This window comes from Magallana gigas, chromosome 3 (assembly GCF_963853765.1).
Source record: "Magallana gigas chromosome 3, xbMagGiga1.1, whole genome shotgun sequence".
Lineage (NCBI taxonomy): Eukaryota > Metazoa > Mollusca > Bivalvia > Ostreida > Ostreidae > Magallana > Magallana gigas.
The window spans coordinates 49,053,712-49,075,038 of NC_088855.1; the positions used below are offsets into that span (position 1 = coordinate 49,053,712).

A 21,327-nucleotide genomic window follows, 5' to 3' on the forward strand; every position below is an offset into this window, starting at 1 on the left:
TTCACACCTTTGAATCCCCTTTGCCTAAGGATGATTTGTGCCAAGTTTGGTTGAAATTGGTCCAGTAGTTCTTGAGAAGATGTTGAAAATGTGAAAAGTTTACGGACAGACTAACGACAGACAAAATGTGATCAGAATAGCACACTTGAGCTTTCAGCTCAGGTGAGCTAAAAAAACATTGTTAAAAATTAGGGTACCTTGGAGAAATAACTTGATTTTTCCTCCTACCCACTTTTCATAAACATTGTTAAAAAAGTGGAAACAATATAGCAGAGCATTATTGAAAATACGTTGGTATCTTTAAAAAATATTCTTCTCTAAAATCAATTGCACGGAAAACCTGTAATTTTATGGAACCATCCTCAAGTAGTGTAGATTCAGGTTTGTTCAGGTCATGATCTCCAGGGGTACGGTGGGGTCACTTGAGAGTCGAAATTTTACGTTTGAATATATCGGGGGAAATCTTTACAAATCTTTTTTCTCAAAAGCCATTGGGACAGAAAAGCTGTAACTTGTGTTGAAGCATCCTCGGGTAGTGTAGATTCAAGTCTGTTCAAACCATGATCCCTGGGGTAGGCTGGGGCCACCGGGAGGGGGGGGCGAATTTTTACATTGAAATATATAGAGAAAAAAAATAAAATTATAGAAAAGTTGTATCTTGTGAGGAAGCATCGTCATAGTAGTGTGGATTCTAGTTTGTTAAACCCTGATCCCCAGGGATATGGCTGGGCCACCAGGGAGTGAACTTTTACATGTATAGGAATACTCCGAGTGTAAAAAGAAATATCTTCTTTTCGAAAATCAATTAAGCAGAAAAGCTGATACTTGATTGGAAGCATCCTCAGGTAGTGTAATATTTATTTAACAAAAATCTTGAAATCTTTAAATATCAAATAAGAAAAATGAAACTGTAAGGGGGGGGGGTGGTGGAATTTTTACATATAGGATATAAATTTGATTATTCTCAAAAATATATAGTATTACTAATATCCAAGCATATTGACATTTGTTGTTTAGACTTTGGCCCTGAATAATTCTTTGGCCACACAGGGGTTCAAAGTTTGATGTAAGTTTACCGCTATATTAATATGCACAGTTAAGATATTCTTGAGAATGGCAATGCTCAGTATGTGAAATAACTATGAAATCATCTACAGCTGTAGCTACAAAAAGGGGCTCAACATGAAAACATCTTTAGAAAATTTTGAAAATCTTTAAATACAGAATCTATTTTACTCATCCATTGTCTCGATATTTTTGATATGACTCCATAAAGCTGATTTTATTATGTTTAGTGTTGCTCATGTGAGCGATGTGGCCCGTGGGCCTCAAAATTTGGCAAAAACCCTACTTTCTCATCAAATGGAATCAAACTTCCAATATCAATGAAATAAATGAATGTGCATAATTAATATGTTAGTAATGAGTTTCATGAAAAATACATCATAGACAGCGACGGTGCATGGCTACGTATTATATTTTTTTTATTAACCGTTGTATTCAGCTTTGAGTTAAAAGTACTTGCGCCCTTGTGCATTGATGATTTTTGTGAAGATGTTTAAATATTATAAAAATTAATGAAATGCATTTAAAATGTTGCAATGATTTAGATTAAAATAAATTTAAAAAATAAACGCGTTTGATATTACAATTTATTAGTAGATATTTTTTCAAATTAAATTTTATATTGAACTACATTATAAATCCAACGGTTTCAAAGCCTACATCATACAAATATGCATACACTAATATTTATTTTGTTTTAGTTCACGATTGTATCATCTGCAATTTGATTAATTAGATGACAATTTACCATACTCGTGCATTCGTATGAAGCAATCAGTATTGCATTTTGACATTGATTATCATAAAATCGTGCTTTTTTTACTAGTAGAACGTGGCGCATTTATACAACAAATCTTGAAGGAGGCATGCAAAGGCTTTAGACAAGTTTTGTCAGTTTTTAGTTAACCTGAACCAACGGCTCAAGCTTGTAAATAATGTGAGGTTTTCAAACCAAAAATTGCCCCGATATCCGTCTTTGTCGTCTGTAATATAAAATATTTACATCTTTGGTTTCATCACGGAAATCCAGCTTCTATTAATTCTGGTACAGATCTCTCTATTAGGGTATTCTTTAAAACTATTGATATGATTGCCGTGTTTAATTTTAATATTTTTTCTTTAAATAATAAGAGAGCTTAAATGTGTACTTGCGAATTCGTCGGAAACTCATGGTCATTCTAAATATTGATGAAATATATTGACAATTTGTAATAAAGTTTGTTAAACCCCATCGTTGGTAACCCACGTATGATTCACATTGATTCTCTCTATCATCGTTTGAGGGCCGGAGCTTTTGGACTCAATACAGTGGTTTGCAACGATTCAATATAACGTATAACGGATGGATGTTGAATGATTTTAAGTCATTTTGATAAATAAAATTCTGAAAGTTTACTAAGTATTCATCACGCCGTGATGCCGTTTTAATATTTTTGATGTATTTTTTTTTAAATTAAAAAGAAATTGGATATCAATAATTTGAATATTTTTGAGATATCTGATATCAAAAAATAAATATTTGATATCAATAAATCGAATCCATAGCAAATATTTATATTTTGATATTAGATAATTCCTTTAAAAATCAAAACGACGCCTCATATTCTAGTCTATGAACAAAAACCGGATATATATTGTGTAAAGTTCAGAATATTTCGAGATCATTCGATAAAGTTTTAGCAACCTCATAAACCTTGAAAATGTTTTGCGCGGACAGTCGACATGCGAATAACAAATGTACGACTCTTTAGAGTAAAAAAAAATAGAATAAGTCATCGTAAGAGTTACTGCGTTTTCTTGATGTTATCTGCAACTCATTTAAAGTATTGCAATTGTAATTAGGTATTTAATTTCTTTAACACGTGTAAATTTTACAGCGCATTTGTTTCTCTTCTGTTTATGTGTATTTTTAAAAAAAATTACCTTGCAAACAGGTAAAAACTTCCCACAATTCAATATTTTGACACGTCGCCATATTTGTTTTGATGCATACAGGAGGTAACGTGTCACCGCGGTCCTAGGTGAAATTAATCGCATCAGATGCAAGGAACAATGACACGAAATACAGGTGCCATTAAAACAGTTTTCATAGCTTTAATTGTGCTGGGATGGCTGTACACGATGTACAAATACCATGAAACCTCGGAAAAGCTTCAAACTTCAAGGCAAGTTGGAGAGAGGATACGCAAAGAACAAGAGAAGTTGTCAAGCAAGCTGCAAGGTAACTTCGTTATTGTGAAGGATGAAAAATGCGTAGAGCTAAATGGGAATGTCGTAGATATAAACACCTGGAGTGGACAGTGTTTGCAAGTTTATATATATTTGAAAAGGACTGACAAAATGTTTTGTATTCAAAATATGATTTTTAATTTGATTAATCTACAAAGATCAGTGCAACAGACAGTGTCTGTAATTAAAAAAAAGAGAAAAATTGCTGGTCTGTTGCTCCCGCTCTGAAGAAATTCGGATGGACATTGGACAACCTAAGAGCTATAGTGCCTCCCATTATGCATAATAAACAGGCTGGGCACAACCCCCCGTTAAGTGGTTTGAGTCCCATTTGGTGGTTAAATGCCCAAATGGTATACCTGTTTTACCTAACAAATGGGACTCATTTTCTGAAAAAGCGCATCATGTTTACCACCGGGGCTAGTACTCTGACATGTTTTCTTCATAATAATACACTCGTTTAAAAAATTCTATGTGTCGATTTTTCTGCACGGATGTTTAGAAAAAGATTGAAATGTTATGCATCCCGGAAGTTGCATATAAACAAATTTTTTTGCTTCCAAAAAGATCGATTTTATTTAAAAAACGACATGGCCTCATTCCTCGAACTCTTTACTTTCGATTCCTATTTAGTTTCATGCCACACTTGGTAATTCTTTAATCAATCCAAACTATCCATCTTTATTCCTCAGACCAGGAAATTCTCACCAGTTTATGCCCCATTAAGTAATCGAGCACCTGTTGACTTAATTTCCTTGCAGTACTTGTCGAGTGGTATCAATATTCGGTAAAGCGCTCACTTGTCTTATATGTTTTTTGTTAAAAAAGAAAAAAAAGGTCAGGATTAGGAAGATCACCAATACTGTATACAGGGTTATTTTCGCCCTTCTACACTTGCAAACAGTTTCGCCCTAACTTGAATTCACCCAGACACAGTTGTGTTTTTAGAGAAATATTTGAGACATTGGAATTTGTCCAGTCCTAAGCTCGCTTGCTGACAACAAAGGCGAAAGGGGCGAAAATAAAATGGGGCAAAAATTTCCCTGTATAAAGTAGTTATGATTGAAATTAAATAATTTGTCTTGTTCAGGGTTTGAAATTAACAGTCGCCCACTCGCCATTTGTGACTAAGTTTTCATTTGGGCGATTTGAAAATCCAATTCCAGGGGCCCACGTGGCGATTAAACAACTTCTGATGCCAACACATCTTTTTTCCAAATTTGTCCGAATGTTTTGTATTTTCATTTAGGTTGATCACTCATATACACTATATCACATAAAAAAGAGAAATTAACATAAAAAGACAAACATTCACAACATTTTTTTGTTTTTATAGAGTTGGAAACACTATTGCGCATAATTAATTTTGAATAATTGTATGTTGTTCAGTACATGTATTATACTCAATTCATTAATGATGGTGAGGGTGATCAGGAAGCATCATTTTTCTTGGAGGAATGAATCTTTATTCATATCTTCTGATCCCTCACCATCTGATCATAAATTAAATGTATTAGTTAGAGGTTAAGGATTGAAGGGTTGTTAAATGACATTTACTCTGATTTATTTATTGATGTGTTTTCAAACTTTGCACAGGAAACTTTACTTTATAGTTAATATGTTACTTAGCGGTATTAAGGTACATATTGTGTCATATAACAGTAGGCTCTTGAGCCAGTATGATAAGTCAGTTTAAAAACTTCAGAATTTTTAGGAATGTTCGATGGAATCAAGCATTTGATGATAAAGATTGTTGCTGAGTGACTGCTGCACTGCAATGTAAAAAGTGTAAACTTTGTTTTGTAGATACACTCACCGAGGCAGAAGACCATCGCCAGAATTGTGATAGGGAAAAGGTTTGTTTTCTTTCTACATAATTAGACAAAACATCAGAAGGGGTTTACTTTCATAAAATTTACTCGAAAGTACATATCCCGAGGACAAACCTTTCACTCACTGAAGTAGTCCAAATACATGTAGCAAAAAACACACCTTGCAAAAAGGTTGACATCTTTAATTCTATTGGAGCAAAAATATAAAGATAGCAGACCTTGGATCTTATTTTAAATATAAAACAAAAAATAGCGAATGGATTGAACTACCAAACACACATTTTAGATTCATTTAAAAATTGTATGCTGTCAATAACAATGCACTAATTGTTTAAATATTGTGTTGTAGAAAGAGTATGACAGAAGACTTCAGTCTCAACAACAACAGCATAAAATGTTACAGGTAAAGTTAAACTATAAAGATGATGATACAACACATTGTGTGACGAAAAACCTCGCCCTTATGTATATGAGATTAAAAAAGCATTCTGAGAGCTGTTACGATGTAACTTTGTATCCTCTTTCAACTGTAATCTCTTTAAAAAGAAGAGCCATATTCAGTTTTACAGACTTATCAATGCCATTAGCTTGCTTCATCATATCACAAACAAATTTGTACTGTAAAGTCTCGATTGATTGCCGATATCGCGTGTTATACATACTGTATGAGTGTAAACTGAACTTATTTTGTCAGAAATACCTTATTCTTTATTTATTTTCCATGTATTAAAATATTTATCCACTCTGACCACTATTCCTTGCATCAGACAAGTTAGTGCCAGTGTATTCGCCATTACGTAACCAGCCACCTGTTGACTCGGGGCATGGTCAATGTTTGTTTAATAATTTCTGGTGTCGGAAGCATGCAGCTGTCTCGTGACTTCACTGGGGGTTCTTAAGAAGTCTCGGGGGAGAATGTTTCAAACATACGATTTCCTTTAAATTTTTTACAGTGAAATGTTAACTTATGAGTAAACTATGTGCAAAATATAAAGTAAATTTACCTGATAGTTTATTTGTTTGTCGCGCTCAAATTTTGGTCATATGTCCGATTCATCACCGACATTTTATATAGGATTAAACAAGAAATGGGGATTTTCTTTTTTAATTTCATATTTAAAAAATTACAAACATACGATTTTCTTTAAATTTTTAGCGATGGAAGGTTAACGTATAAGTAAACTTTTTGCCAAATTAAAACGAAATTTACTGGATGGTTTTTAGGCTATCCGTCCTCATATTTTGATCCTATAAACGTGCCGTGCCAGCCATTTTACATTATAGAATTGTATAAAACAAAAGGATGTTTGCGAATCAAATTTAATTCTATTTGTATTAGAAGAAAAAATACATTTCCACTCACACAGAAGGTAGAAGGGTCGCATATATGTTTTTATTTTGCAAATTATAGTTTTGATTTTAATTATTGACGCTGTAATAGAAAATGCACGACGTTAATTTTTGTCAATTGTTACGTCAGAGTCTCAACTGATGTCATCCTTAGACGTTGACTCCGACGACAATTACGTCCATTTTGAAGAAGAGGCAAAAAAATTAAAATACTTCTGACATTATTCTAACGATTCATTTCACTTAAAATAATTTTTTGATAAGTAAATTTTTCTGAAATAAAAACGTTACATGATAACCTGTATCATTGAACATTTTACTTTAGATTTGTGTTTTACAACAGTAATGCGCAATACCCTGCACAGAGGGCGCAAAATTTTAAACCCGCTACCGACCTTAAGTCAGGAAGATTAGCAATTATTATGATTAAATTTAACTTGTTTACTTTGTGCCAAGTTATGCATGTAAATGTTATTGCTTTACATGGTCACTGTTAAAAACACTGACCATTTGTATGACTTGATAATGACAATATGCGACATACATACGTTTCTTCACAGGTGCATGTTATACACAAGCCTTTACAGTAATAATGTGCTATTACTGGTAGTAAAAGTGATTAAAGAATAATATTTCTTGTGTTTAGGCCCAGCATCAAGATCTTGAGGCAGAATTGACAAAAATTCAAAGGGAGAAGGAGAAAGAAGCGGAAGATCGACAGTCTGCAGATTTACAGCGAACGCAGGAATATGAGCGGCTTAAGCAGGAAAAAGAATTAGAGATCTCTAATCTGAAAGGTAAAATAATAAGACAATAAATAATAAATAAAATAATGCACAAATTACATGGCCAAAGATGATTTGTGTTCCTATTACCCTATTAGTAATAACTTTTCAATGATAATTCACAGATGAAGTTGCCAATGTGAAAAGAGAGAAAGGAAATCTTGAAGAGCAGATACAAAGGTTGAATAGCCAACTACAGAGTTCGCAGGTAAGTTGAATTGGTACAATTTGATGAAGCTGAGTTTTTGCTTAGTAGATGTTGACGTTAGTTTGGGCCACCTTTTAATTTTTATTTTGCATTTAACCAGATGAGTTTACTAAAGGACAAAAATATTAACTGTATTATGTTAAGAAATTCTTCACCCGCTTCATTTTTTTTCACTGCTTATACCTGTCAACCCTTCTAGTCCTAATCAAGACAGGAGAAGGGAGGGGAGACTGCAGGTTTTATTATTGTACAAGTTTTGGAAGGCTGTAATTTGCAATTTTAAAAACCTCCTACTTAACAAGATCCCCCTTAAAACACACCATCACTACCCTAACCTCTCCCTTGTTGGGGGGGGGGGTGTTGTTGACAGGTATGAACCGTTAATTGAAACATTTCACTATTTATGCAAGTTATGATTTTTTTGAAATCATTAAGTATTTATGAGAATTGTAAAAAGGTTGGGAAAAAAAATTAAAAAGTTCCTGATATAAAACTATTGTCTTAGTTATATCACATTTGCATGTCCATTTTATGTCTGTGAATATAACATTACCAGGTATAATGGTGATGTATCTAGTATGAAATCAGCCATATAACAATATTTATATCCTATCTTTCTCCTTTAATCATTTCTTACAGTTCAAAATAATCTGTGTTTGGCTAACAACTCTCTTTCTCTGCCAAATTTTTGCTTTTAGAAATTTGATTTTGCAAGGGAATTTGTAACATGTACTTTAACTGTGTTTCAAAATGTGTAGGTATCAAATTTACTAAGATGCTAATGCCTAGCAAGAAGAACACATTTTATCTGCAGGTTATCCCTCGTTGGGATCTTTTCATTTCTTCTATTCTGCAAAGGGTCTACTTGAACTCTTCTTTTTTTCTTTTTTTTTCTACTAGGGGTAACCAAAATTGAAAATTAATTTGTATTAAATCAAAAGTCATCCTGAATTAATTTTTGAAAGTGGTTAGTTGAAATGTTTGAAGATTTGATGCCCCAAAAAATTTAACATGTACATTTCTTAAGTGCATACCCACTGAACATAATCTACTATTACATATATTAGACACAATCAGGTAAAAGACTTCTTGAAAGCCAATTTTGAACTCATCAAAAATGTCTTTTATCTTTACTTAACTATGAGGAGGCAGATTTATTTATTTTTATATTTTTTTATTATTTTTTTTTTTTTGGGGGGGGGGGTGTTATTATACTAACATCGTTCGATTTGATGTGCAATGTTCAGTTCACATGAGTGCACAACCTTTTCTGTTGTCACCACTTTTCAGCAACAATTTCAAGCTCAGCTTCAGGAGTCACAACAAAGAGTGATTCAGTTACAGCAAGCTGTCCAGCAGAACCAACTAGTTCACCAGCAACAAATGGCCAACCTACAGCAAAATGTAGCCAATCAGGGAGTTGCTCAGCAAAATGTAGCCAATCAGGGAGTTGCTCAGCAAAATTTAGTCAATCATGCAATGGGTCAGCCAATTAATTCAGCTAATCAGGGAGTTGGAGGAAACCATGTAATACAGAACCAGAATTTTAATCAGATTGGTCAGAACCTCCCCCCAAATAACCAACACAGAGATGTAGCATTGAAGTTTTTAGACCAGCAGAGTTTGGTGTGTATTCTTTGTTCATTGTTAAGCTTTAATGCCCAGTCTTAACACTGATGTAATAAAAAAGACCAATTACAAATTAAATTGAAAAGACAACTCTTTCGCAGTGAGGTGTTTAGCAGCTTTTGCATGCTTTTCTTTAACATATTGTATTTAGATATATTATGTTATCAGATGCATGAAGTATAGGTGAAAGTAAAATGCATGTTTTGCTGTAAAGCAATTAAATCAAAAGTTTTCATCATGAATCATTGCATTTTAAGTTTCAAATTAAGATGAATATAAAACTATTTATTATAGTTCAGGCTTTCCCTACACCACAACATAGAGTTTCTCTATTAATTCGCCTAAAACCTTTAAAATTATGGATTTTTCAAAATTCATTGAAGAATTTCAGGCATTTGAAGTATCTACATGACTATATTATGATTGCAAAAAATGATAAGTTGATAAAGCTACCTTTGGCATAAGCTTTTTCTTTCTGATTAGTGTGATAGTGTCTGATAAACTATATTAAACATGTGTGCTTAATTTACTGCTACCTATAAACTTTTTCATATAGATTAAAAATAATTTTCAAGTGTTGTTAAAAGAAATGTTAGCAATTCTGCATTTATAAGGTGTCCCATTTAAAAATGTGCAAGTTGGCCTGTGGGCCTCTTGTGAGAGGATAATCTGGTTTTCTACATACATGTGTATAGTCTAAATTGCTTTTTTTTCTGCAGGGCAATCAACAGCAGCCAATAAATGCCAACCAACAGCAGGCAGGAGGCAATGTTGATACAAGTAGGTGTTTAACTTCAGTGGTTTTTTAATTCTTATGCAAGCGAATTATATATTCATAATGTTAGTTGTCAATTTGGGTCAATTAACATTTCCTATTCTTTTCATATTCTTTACTGTTAAAGTATTGTATGTTATTTATTTAATATTTTTTTTTTTTTTGGATGGGGGGGGGGCTTTTTGGAATTTAAATCTTCTTAAAGTTATGATAAACAGGGGCATTTATAAAAAAAAAATAGGAAGTTCATAAATCTGGTGTGAAGGGGTACTGGTACTAGAGTTAAGCTTTATTGGTTAAAGATAGAAAAATACTAATACTTTGAAAATCTTTGGTTTAACTCTCCATGGCATTTAACAGACAATCTGGGTATTAAGTAGGACAGACTGGGGTAGGGTAGGGAGGGGTTCTACATAAATGATAAAATTCAGGATTCGTGTCATTTTTCTCTTATTTAGAAAATTTCTTCGTTGGTCATGTAATGGACTTTTATCATCGTTATGACTTATAAACATCTTGAAATGTGGTGATCTGTATAATTACATAAACGCTGGTTATTGATTTGTGTTACAATTATGAGGTATGATTATGTAAACCAGTACAAGGAATGAAGTCAGTAACAATACAACCTGTTTTGCAGTGAATGCTGCGGAGAAAGAGAAACTGATGGAGCACCACCAGCAGCAACATCAGATGGCCCCGCCCAAAATGGACGACAAGGAGAGGGACCCAGAACAGGTAAGGCCCTCAACTCCTTCTGACTAACACACTGGGAGTGGAACAAAGAGTAACAGACCAGTATTGTATATCCAGAGCCTTGTATGATGACTCCCTGTTCTCTTACACAAAGCAGAGGGGAGAGTTAATGTTTTGTATTGTCATTATATATAAAATATATAAATGTATTTTGCATCTTCCTTTTTCCTTAAGTTTTATTCAAAAGCTTTGGACTTTCATCTTATGTATATCTGATTGAACATATGAGAAATCTAAAAGTAATCCAATAGTACATGTATATGTTAAGTATGGAAAATGTAATTCAACCTTCAGTATTCTTGACACGAGGGGGATGGGTAGGTTTGATTAGATATCATATGTATGATTGTTTACTTTAAGGATCTTTCTTAAAAGCCTGTGTGGAACTTTTTGCACTTATTTGCTGCATGATTTGTATATTTGAAATCATTTTATACTTAATAAAGTATCTATATTTAGCAAGATATCTGTACCCAATTATACACTGTTGTGGTTATTTCTGCAGTGGCACTTTTTCTTTGCATTTACATAAAAGCAAGTATGTATTCAAATTTGGTCTTATTGCATGAACTGAAAAGGGGTTAGACATTGCAATTTGATAAGTCAAATTTTGCATTTCAGTTCTTAGTAAGTAATGTATTATCTACTGTTAAATAAACAAAAAAATGTCTTCTTTTTTAATACCTACATTTAAAAGGAAATACAGTGAATGAAAAGAATCTCCTGTTGTAATGTGTACCTTCAGGGTAACTTTCATCTGTAAACTTCTGCATGTTTCTCTTTCTCCTTATTTTTTGCCTTTGTGTATTGAGAGTTGTGTATTGCAGAAATATCCATATCTTTTTATTGGAATGCCTCTTAACACAGCTTGTAACTAACTACTGATGCTGTATTTATGTGCATGGATACTTACTAAGCAGAAGTTACATGGTATGTTGTATAAATCCTCTTTAGCACGAGAAGGTACAGGAAAGCACAGGAAGTCCAATAAACCAGGCCGCGGTGGAACAACGCAAAGATTTAGAGGAGCATCCAAATATTAAACCACCTGAAGTGTTGGATGTGGAAGAAGTAAAATATGGCGAGCATAAAAAGGATGAAAAAACATCTGATAGTAAAAATGTGAAACCAAAGCTAGGGGACCCTGTTTTACAAGTGGCTCCTCCCAATGAAAAAGTGGAAAGGCCAGGGAATGTGGAGGAGAATATGAATATTCTGCCTCCAGGTGGAGATAATGGTAAAGGTATTCAGGATTCTAAAAAGGAACAGAACTTACAACCTCCCAGAGTTGTGTGATGAAAAAAAAATCTGATTTAAAAAAATATCTATTAACATTTTTTGTGGGATATCTTTTTATCTTGAACTATGTACTTATATATAGTGGTGTATCTATTCAGTGCATTCACATAAAATGTGCATTTACCTGAATGTTAATCCTGATAAGTGTGGATCGCCAGGTATTTATTGTTATTGTAATAGGTGATGCTGGAGTATCTGTGTATTCCCGAATGTGATTGACAGATATATTGCAAGTGAATTCCAATGATTTGTAATAATTTGATTAAGTAAGTTAATTAAATTAGCTAATGAACCGTTGAGTAACAGGTACTTGCTACTTATACTACCGGTATATGTATAATTATATACACTGTAGTAAAATACTTTTAAGCAAAAACGAAGGAAAAAATGTCTTCCATACTTTTGTGAAAGAAATTATTAATAATGAGATTTAATCATTGTTAGATGTTAATTACCATATGTGACATTGATTATGAATTTGATTCTCAGTGAGATGCTAGTCATTCTGTAAATAGCTGTAGAGAAAGACTATTGCGGTGAGCTTGAATAAAGAAAAAAAACAATGGATGGAGGTTATTATAGATCTGTTCATATTTTTGGGGTTTGACTTTTGTATTGATAGTTTGTATAATTGTTTTATTTGATAGTGCTAATATTTTTTTTATTTACAGTATCTTCAGTGTGTTGAGCCAATAATTTGCCTTAAGTATTAGCAATAGTTTACTTTATATTTAAAATTATCATATAATTTTAATTATGTAAAATTTTATGCATACATAAATATATATCACTGCTATACATTGTAGAAAATAAGAACATTTTATTTTGGGGAGGGAAGGGGGCAGTTATTTGATACCAGTGAAGAAGTGTATACATACCCAATACTGTGGTTTCATCAATTTTTTTTTTACCAATTTTCTTGGATATCATTGTTAAGTTAATCCACGAAATTAAATGTTCATTGAATTGCAATTTCTTTTAATTTCTAATTTAATTTCAATTTCTATTATTATTCGGGTCATTGGCCACGAATTTACGCATCCTTGAAACTGTGATTTTCACTTTATCCAAGAAAAGTGATACCCACGAATATTAATGAAACCACAGTACTGTAGATTCCTTATTTTACGCGAGTACTTAATTCCACTATCTAACTGTTTTTCATCAAATCGCATGAATATTAAATCGCGAACACTGAGTTTTTATCATTATTTATTATGGTTTACATGCGTTCGAAATATAAAGGCAAGGTTTTAAAATCCATGATATGTGATTCTCGCTATTTTACGCGAATATTAATTCCTCGCTTTTAATTAGGAATTTACAGTACTCTTAATTATTAATCTCAATTCACTGTTTTCATGCCTAGCAATGCATGTAATAAACCATGTGCTATGAAAATTGGAAAAGAGTGTTGGCATGCACTCAAAAAGTATTTAGAAATCAAGTTTGATGTTAACTGAAAATGAATATGTCTCAAAAGTGTATGGGATTAAAAAAACTGACTTTAAAGCTCATGAAGCGTTTCTTATGGGCCCAACATTCCAATTTGTGTGTATTATGATCTCTTGATAATCTTCCCTTGTTGAAGGGGTTCTCGTCTTTCCATCCTTGTGAGTATATTTATACATTAGAATATATATATTTATATATTTACTTTATGTAGGTTTGTGTTGGGACAATAGCCGACAATTGGCATTGTTTTCTATTATCGTTTAGTGGATATATTATCATCTTAAGGACTCAATATTGTTTTGGGATTTTATTCCTTAATAATTACCAATAGGAATGAATATCACAGTATGGTTTGGTAGGCCTTTCAACTTCAGCTAGGGTTTTAACAATAAATGTTTGAACAATAACTTGTTCATAACAGATTGCACAATGTTTTAAGCTTAGTAGATACTTTTCTAAGGTTTGTACAGTACAAAGTGATTAACACTATTAACCTGAAGCACATTTGTTTAAATTTGATTATCATGAATTAAAATTAAACCGATAACTCTTCAAGAGATGCTAGAGTAATTTCTTCTTGAATCTTAATTATGCTTAAACCCCTCCTTTCCTTATTTTCATCAAATGTAATTTTAGGGTTCTTCTATGCTATACTTTGTGCTTGAAGTAAATGGGCCCCATAAAAATCTCGTACTGTTTTATTAAGTTGAAAAGATCTAATCATAAGAGATGCACAAAACTTCATTTACGCCAAAAAAACCCAACAAAAATCCTATGTTACATTTTCTTCCTTGTAAAACAATTGTCAGATTTGTTAAGTTCTTGAATATAGTCAGTTTTGCAAATGTTCATTGTTATGTCAGGAAGGAAACAGATATTTATCTGTCCTGAAAACATGTCAGCTTAAGAGAATGTTATATTTCATTTTTGAAAATTTCAAGCACATAGTAGTCCGTTTCATGCATTCTGCCATAGTATCTACCACATCTCAGCAGAATTCAGTATCAGTTGGAAGGCCTACAATGGGGACATTGAATGGTTATGCAATATGACATATCTGTGTATCTTACATGTATTACACTGTAAACAAGTTCTTGTGGTCCTATGTTGATATATTGACTGTATAACTGTAGTTCTTATTGTATTAGGATATACAGGTATTAAAGTTTAAAAAAGAATTCTTTGGCTTGATTTTGTTTCACAACATTGGCATGCACTCTCATTGTTTTTAAGATAACAATATCTGTAGAGTGAGTGTCAAGAGTTTTTATGATAATTTTTGCATGATAAGAAGAAGTAAAAAAAAATCTAAGTCTTGCTGAGTAATTTTCTCTCAGTTTTATCTGTTTTTTAATACATTTATTGAAAAGTTTACTCCTGATTCAGATGCAGAATTAACTGTGCACACTGTTCTTATGTCAAAACTCAAATTTCTTGAAAACAAAAAAATCTCATTCGAATACTTATCCTCTTTATTGGTATATAACAAGTAAAGTATAAAGCTTATGTTTTTAACAGACTTCCGCTCCTAAAGTTGGTAGGTTGGAGTGATTTTAATTGAAATGAATGAAAGCATGTACTTCCAATTCACCTTCAATGCATTAGGTTGAGTTTCAGGCTTCAGGTAAGGGTTGGTTGTTTGGAGCCTTAGTACCTGTGGTAATGTTATGTGGAGGCGTGGAAAGAAACTTTCCTATTGCTTATTGTGCCGGGTTTGCTTGAGCATGACAGTTTTTGTGGAAACAATTGTTAAAACTCTGCACTACATGCTGATAATAAATGCTTGAAAAGTTTTCTGCTTGAGCCATGCTCTTTTTGCTGATTTTCCCCTTTGAACCCATATATAAATATCATGATATTTATATCAACTTTCAAAGATTCTAAAAGATTATTTAATGTCATTACATATGGCTTATTTTCTATTTTTACTATATTTTAAATGAATATACATGTACCAAAATGTAGAATATATTGCACAAAAAATATTTTTCTTCTTGACACATAAATTTATTGTTCAGACTTTTTTTCTCAGTCTTACAATAAGCCATAACATAATGATAAATTTCCAGGAGAGAGAGAAAAAGGAAGAGAAGAAAGAGGACCCTGATGCAGTGCCAAAGATCCCGAATATGGATCATCCACAGATCCTAGAACCTGTGCTTCACAATCCAGATGAGGAGGATAAGGTCCCAAGGAGTGATGACCGGAACATTGGCAAAATGGACAACCACCCACAGGAGTCACAGGTATGGTACAATGTTACTTAATAGCTGTAAGTGAAACCATATAAAGGATAAGTTCTGAAGATTTACCGTTGATTGATTCTCTGACTACAGGGGCAACATGAAGATGCAGGACTTGCTCAAGCTGCTGAAGACGGAGTAGACGACAACGCCGAGGACAAGGACGAAAAAGGTATACTGATTTTGTACACCCTAGAAATAGTGGTAGTGGACCAGGCCTCGGGCCAGAAAACTAAGAGGAGCTCACTTTTGATCTCAGTCTCATGTATTCCTTTTGCTAAAGTGATACCGTATTCAAAAATTACCTGTAAGTTTTAATGGCCATTGGTCCATTAAGATCTTTGTATCATTTGTAAGCTCATCTTGTCCTATGTGTTAAGGTTTCAGTAGTGTATACAAGGCTGAAGATTCCTTACAGGGATAGTTCTAACTTTCTACACACAATCTGTTGGTCATTGAGTTACAGGTTACTCTTGATAACTTGATGTTTGATCGCTCAAAGTGAGTCTAGGGTCCTGATTTTTCCCCCTATATAATTGAGCAAATTTACTCTTGATGTCTGGAACTCTTGATCTCTCGAAACCTTTGATCCCTCAAAAGTTTTTCCTTGGTCCCATGGACTTCAGGCCATCAAAAGTCACCTGTAACTTATAAACCAAGGAAACGCATCTGCATGAGAAAACAGCTGACAAGTGCCAGACATTCCTCTGAATCCAACTATAGATACAAATTTCACGAATAAATGCACTGGGGTGTTATTTTATTCTGTTTGAAAAAATCATAATGAGATTGAAAATTAGCAAAGTAGTACATATAAAGAGAAAATTGCCATATTTGAATTATTCAGTATCATCAATGGCTTTAAAATCTCACCAGACCCAGGGGACAAAATCCTGCTCTTGAACAGAATTCAGTACTTGTGTCTTCATCTCTTGTCAGTGGTACACAGATCACTTTTAATGTAATGGTAATGGGGTGAATTTGTTTGATTTAATTTCAGATCAGGACTACAATGATGATGATGATAATGTTTATGATGGGAAAGGGCCACAACTCTAAGTTTACTAATGGTAGGTGGAGGGCTTTTTAATATGTGGTGGTTTATTTTGCATGCCTTATATGTATACTTGATTGACATTTTTATTAAAATGAACTTTCGTTTTAAAATAAATCATTCTGTAGGAAGCTTGAGAACAACTGTAAGTGTGGATTTACAAAATTTAATGTTTTGTTTAGCACAGAATTTTAAAGAACAACTAGTTCTGCTTCAAACAACAAATTGAAAATTATGAAACATATTTATAAATATATAGAAATACAGGTGATAATAAACATTGATTGAAATTGAAATTATGATCCCATTAAGTGACTTGGCACATGAATCACTTGGAGTCTAAATGATTTCTTTCATATTTCTCTCTTTGGTAAAGTTTGGTTCAAACTTAATCTATAGACTGCACTTGGGAGGAAGATGTACAGTGACCTTGATCATTTTTTAAAAATCATTTTAGGTCAGGTCAAATTTCCTCACTGACAGTCATTGTGTAAAATCCCCCTCCAAGATAATTTTTCCCCTGCTTGGTCCAGTTAGGCTAATTAAAAACTTCTTTACATCTAATTGTCCTTTAAAATTGCTACAAGAAGAGCCAATTGAAAAGGTCACCATCTCAATGATATCTTGTTCACTTGAAAAGTGTGGGTCAGGTTATGTGCATATTTCAAGAATAGACGATTGATTTCCTATGGTGAATTAATTCTCATCCTTTGTCTACTTTTATTTTGATTGGAGTTGGATGTAATGTCCAACTTATAATGGGACCAAAAAAATATCTTTGTATTCAAAATATTGATAGGGACTTCCAACTCGCATCAATGTATCCATGGTTTCTAAAATATTGATGGTCAAGAGAACGAAATCCAACTGTATAAAATAGAGTTTTTATAACAGAACCAAAGCCTCAAGGTCACAACAAATACAGAAAATTGAGAGATGAAAACTTGATCATGTTCTTTGTTTCTCCTAGAGAACCTCCAACCACTTAAACCACCCAAACTCCACAAGGAGAAAAAACACAGGAGAAAACAGAGGAAACACTAATTGTCTGTGATATCTAAACCATTCCAGTCTAACAGACAAGGCCAGGCACCAAGGTCCATCTGTCAATCATCTGCTGTCTGTCAACTTCTGTCAGTTCTCTGGGTCTGCGAGCAATCGTAGCAAAACCGTGCACTGTGTACTTGAGTAGTTGTTTACAAACGTGACGCAAAATAAAGTTTTACATGTGTAACCTGTATTATACCTGCTTACATGTGTGTGTCTGTGTTTGTGTGTCTGTGTGTGTGTAAATCATTGAAGTATGTACATTCATGAAAGAGACATTGTTCATGTATTTGTATGCAGAAATAGAAAAAAAATCAACAAGAGTAAAAATATACAATGCTATTGAATTCAATTTTCATCTGGGTTTATTAAGAATCCTTAAAGAATTTCCAATACTTTCAGTGCGATCAATGCTTGTTTTGGAAAACCTGGTGCATTGCTTGTTAAAAAAGTGTTTGATTGAAGTTCTTGTAAAAATGGGTTTAAATTGTGGTGTTTTTTTTTTAAAGTGAGAAATTTTTTATTGTCATTTTTTATTTGTTATTGTTTTACTCATTGTTGTATGATCCTAAAAGTACTTGAAAAATACTTTTATTATGAAAATAGTGAAGATGGATTTTGAAATTGCTCTTTGAATTTTCTTTGTATTCAGGATTTTGTCCAAAATTGATTTTAACACTCAGCAATCTCTTTTATCTGAATCATCAAGTTCTAATTTTTTGTCGTACAGAACATGCATTCAGTATTTAATCATATTGAACAACCTGTGACGTGTTAAGCTTTGAAAGTATTATTGGACAGTGTCGTTTAATTTTCTGCCACATTTCAAAATGTATTATAAACCTCCTAAAATTCATGATTCGACCTGGGGGTTCTTACAAAATAATGCATATTCTCTGAATCTGCCCTGATGTGATTATTTGATATCTTGTGTCCTGTACAACCTTTTAATGTGTTCCTTGACTGTGCCTCTTACATATGGTATATGACTGTGTAAGTGAAAGCAAAGTCCAAGATCATTTCTTTTCTGTAGTTGTCTTATATCATTTTTTTTCCTCTTTTTTTCTTAAGTTTCAGTATTATAAAAGCTCAATATATGCAGACTTAATAACCCAGAAATAATATATTGTTAATTTATCTACCATTTTAATCATATTAGTTATCTTTATATTCTATGTGACGGAAAAGACTCAAAAGTTCTGGGGCAAATTGGTTTTCTTGAGACATTTGATGCTTAGGAAATTGTGCATCTATCAATGAAAACTAAGTTAAACATAGACAGTGTCTGAAATACCTAAAATACATGTATCAGGTAATTGATAAAATTCTATGGATGTTAATATACAGGTAGATGTAAGTAAAAACCTGACTGATCCTACAAGTTGCACATCACAAACTGTTGATTTAACTTAAGGAGCTAACAAGACAAATGATATAAAGCAGAGTTATTTTGTAGTCTACCGGTATTGTGGGAGAAAATATGTTACAAAATTAAGGTGTCACATTCCTCCTCAAGAAGTTGGTTACTTTAGGAGAAAAGAAAAGTGGAGAGGCACAGTTATAACATTCTATACTCTTAATATACATGAACATAATTAAGTACCGGTAAATACCGGTAGATAAGAACAAGTCATTAGAAAATCATAGATTCCAAGATTGACAAGAACAAATCTTGTCTCAATACATGTATAGTACTTCTTAATGATATTTATTGCTGCTTGTAAGTATTACAAGAAATCATTTGAAACTAAGAAAAATTGACTTGCTTTTAGATTTCTTGAGTCATTTGTGGTACTTACCAGGTGTGTAATCAGTTGTCACTAGTTTTCTGTTGTCCATTAGCTTTGAAATTTGTAGCTTTACTTAATTCTATAGTATGTTTCGTTGAATGAAGTTGTTTTTCCAAATATGAAAACATGTTTTGAAGGTGAAGAAATGTAGGATGTTCAATGAATCTCTTTCTTAAGACAAACCATTTGTACAAAAGTTAAGGTTTGCTCTAACCTAAATTGTCAAATTCATAATCCATGGTTTATAAGGCAGGCAATTTAGTTCTGCATTTAGTGTTGTATCGGACATTATATCCCCATGGTCATTCCCAAACCTGAGTCATATACTGGGTAATTAATTTTATCAATGTAATCAAATTATTACCATAAATTATCATACTATCAATCTAAGCTAAATGGGATGTAAGTATATTAATTTGTAAGATCTGTTGGAATAGATGATAGTTAAGAACATGGATGTACGTGTACATGTATTTGAATATGTTGTGAAGGGAAATCGGCCCTCGATCTGCTCCAATTTCTTTTAAAGAACTCGTTTATTCAAGCATGTACTTAGATTTAGTTTTATTAAGAGGGATATCATTGGATCTCGGATATGTTCAAGATGACCAATGATGTTTGTACATTGTTTTTTTTTTTGTACATGAATCATGTATTAGCAATATGTTTTCCAGTGTATCCACATTAGCTCCTCCTTACCTTAACTTTAACCTCCAACCTAGAGTTGTTAGTGAAATTATATATTTATTTTATAACTATTTTATATATTTTTAATGAGTTTATCATCTTTGATTTACATGTAGATACATGCATATTAGTTTATTTGAAAAATACATGAATATTCTGTAGCTAGGAAAATATTTGGGATATACCGGTATTACTTATCTATTGATTTTTTTGTATGAAAAGTTGATTTATGAATGCATTAGATAATTATCTACATGTACACCGTATGTAATGTAAATTGTTAAAAGAAGATCCCAAAATTGGGTGAGATGTGATTGTTAAATACTGTAATACATTGAGCATAGGGCACAGAAGCTTTTGGAGCTGATAACACCTGTTTAGTTTATTTCTTCTTGTTTAGTTTATTTGCTTTACTTGTTAGCAGAGATAAACTCTTATTGATATTAGCGAGTATTGAATTTGTGATACAGATATACAGTAAACAAAGGATCTTTCTTCCTATCATATTCTCATTGATTTGGAAATTTTACGCTGTACCCGTACTTTGCATTATAAGAGACTAGCAATGGATCCAGAGTCCTTGCCAGGAAACTGTTTCAATCAAGAACAGTTCCGAATTTACATTGGAAAAGAATCTTTCACGAGTACGATAGATTGGGAATCTCACAATGTTACAGAATGTGTCCAACATGGGGAGTGTCCCTGTTGTTTTGTGCTAGTCTGATGCCAGAATGTTCTTTTTATTCATTTTTATTTTCATATAGTTGAAAATCAAACAGTACATTGTTCTGTGTGGGTTGATATGTAGCTGTTAAGTTATAATAAAGTGCCATTTGTTAAATAACGTGTGTTGCTTTTATGTCTACTTTACCAGTAGACACCAGCTGGTGCTCATATTCAGGATTATATAGCTAGAGTAAATTGAATCCAGAAAATAAGATGCCCAGGAACATCAATATACTTGACAATCCATGTAAATTGGCCATCCACAAGTTTAAACAATTGTACATGCAGCTTTATTTGGGTTTATCTTGCATTAATTCACCAAACTTTCTTGATTGGTTCATTTAAGGATACTTATAGATTATACTCTTCTGTGCTTGACATTGCCTGAATGACTGGT

The 21,327-nt window shown here is 32.8% G+C and overlaps 1 protein-coding gene across 5 annotated transcripts; it reads left to right on the top strand.

The window, feature by feature from the left end:
• Positions 1-2,781: 2,781 nt before the first annotated feature.
• Positions 2,782-21,048, top strand: LOC105318050 (Golgi integral membrane protein 4). Of its 5 annotated transcripts, XM_011414919.4 has the most exons (12): positions 2,920-3,286; positions 5,101-5,150; positions 5,476-5,529; positions 7,123-7,273; positions 7,387-7,469; positions 8,760-9,095; positions 9,818-9,878; positions 10,514-10,611; positions 15,453-15,629; positions 15,720-15,798; positions 16,627-16,696; positions 17,651-21,048. In XM_011414919.4, exons 1-11 carry the CDS (start codon positions 3,106-3,108, stop codon positions 16,683-16,685), a joined length of 1,329 nt encoding a protein of 442 aa, XP_011413221.3. In that variant the 5' UTR covers positions 2,920-3,105; the 3' UTR covers positions 16,686-16,696; positions 17,651-21,048. The 5 variants fall into 5 exon arrangements, with proteins under 5 accessions (XP_011413219.3, XP_065936214.1, XP_011413220.3 ...); XM_011414918.4 differs by lacking the exon at positions 16,627-16,696 and having other exon boundaries at positions 2,919-3,286; XM_011414917.4 differs by lacking the exons at positions 15,453-15,629; positions 15,720-15,798; positions 16,627-16,696; positions 17,651-21,048 and adding exons at positions 2,782-2,907; positions 11,584-14,561 and having other exon boundaries at positions 3,061-3,286.
• Positions 21,049-21,327: the final 279 nt, after the last annotated feature.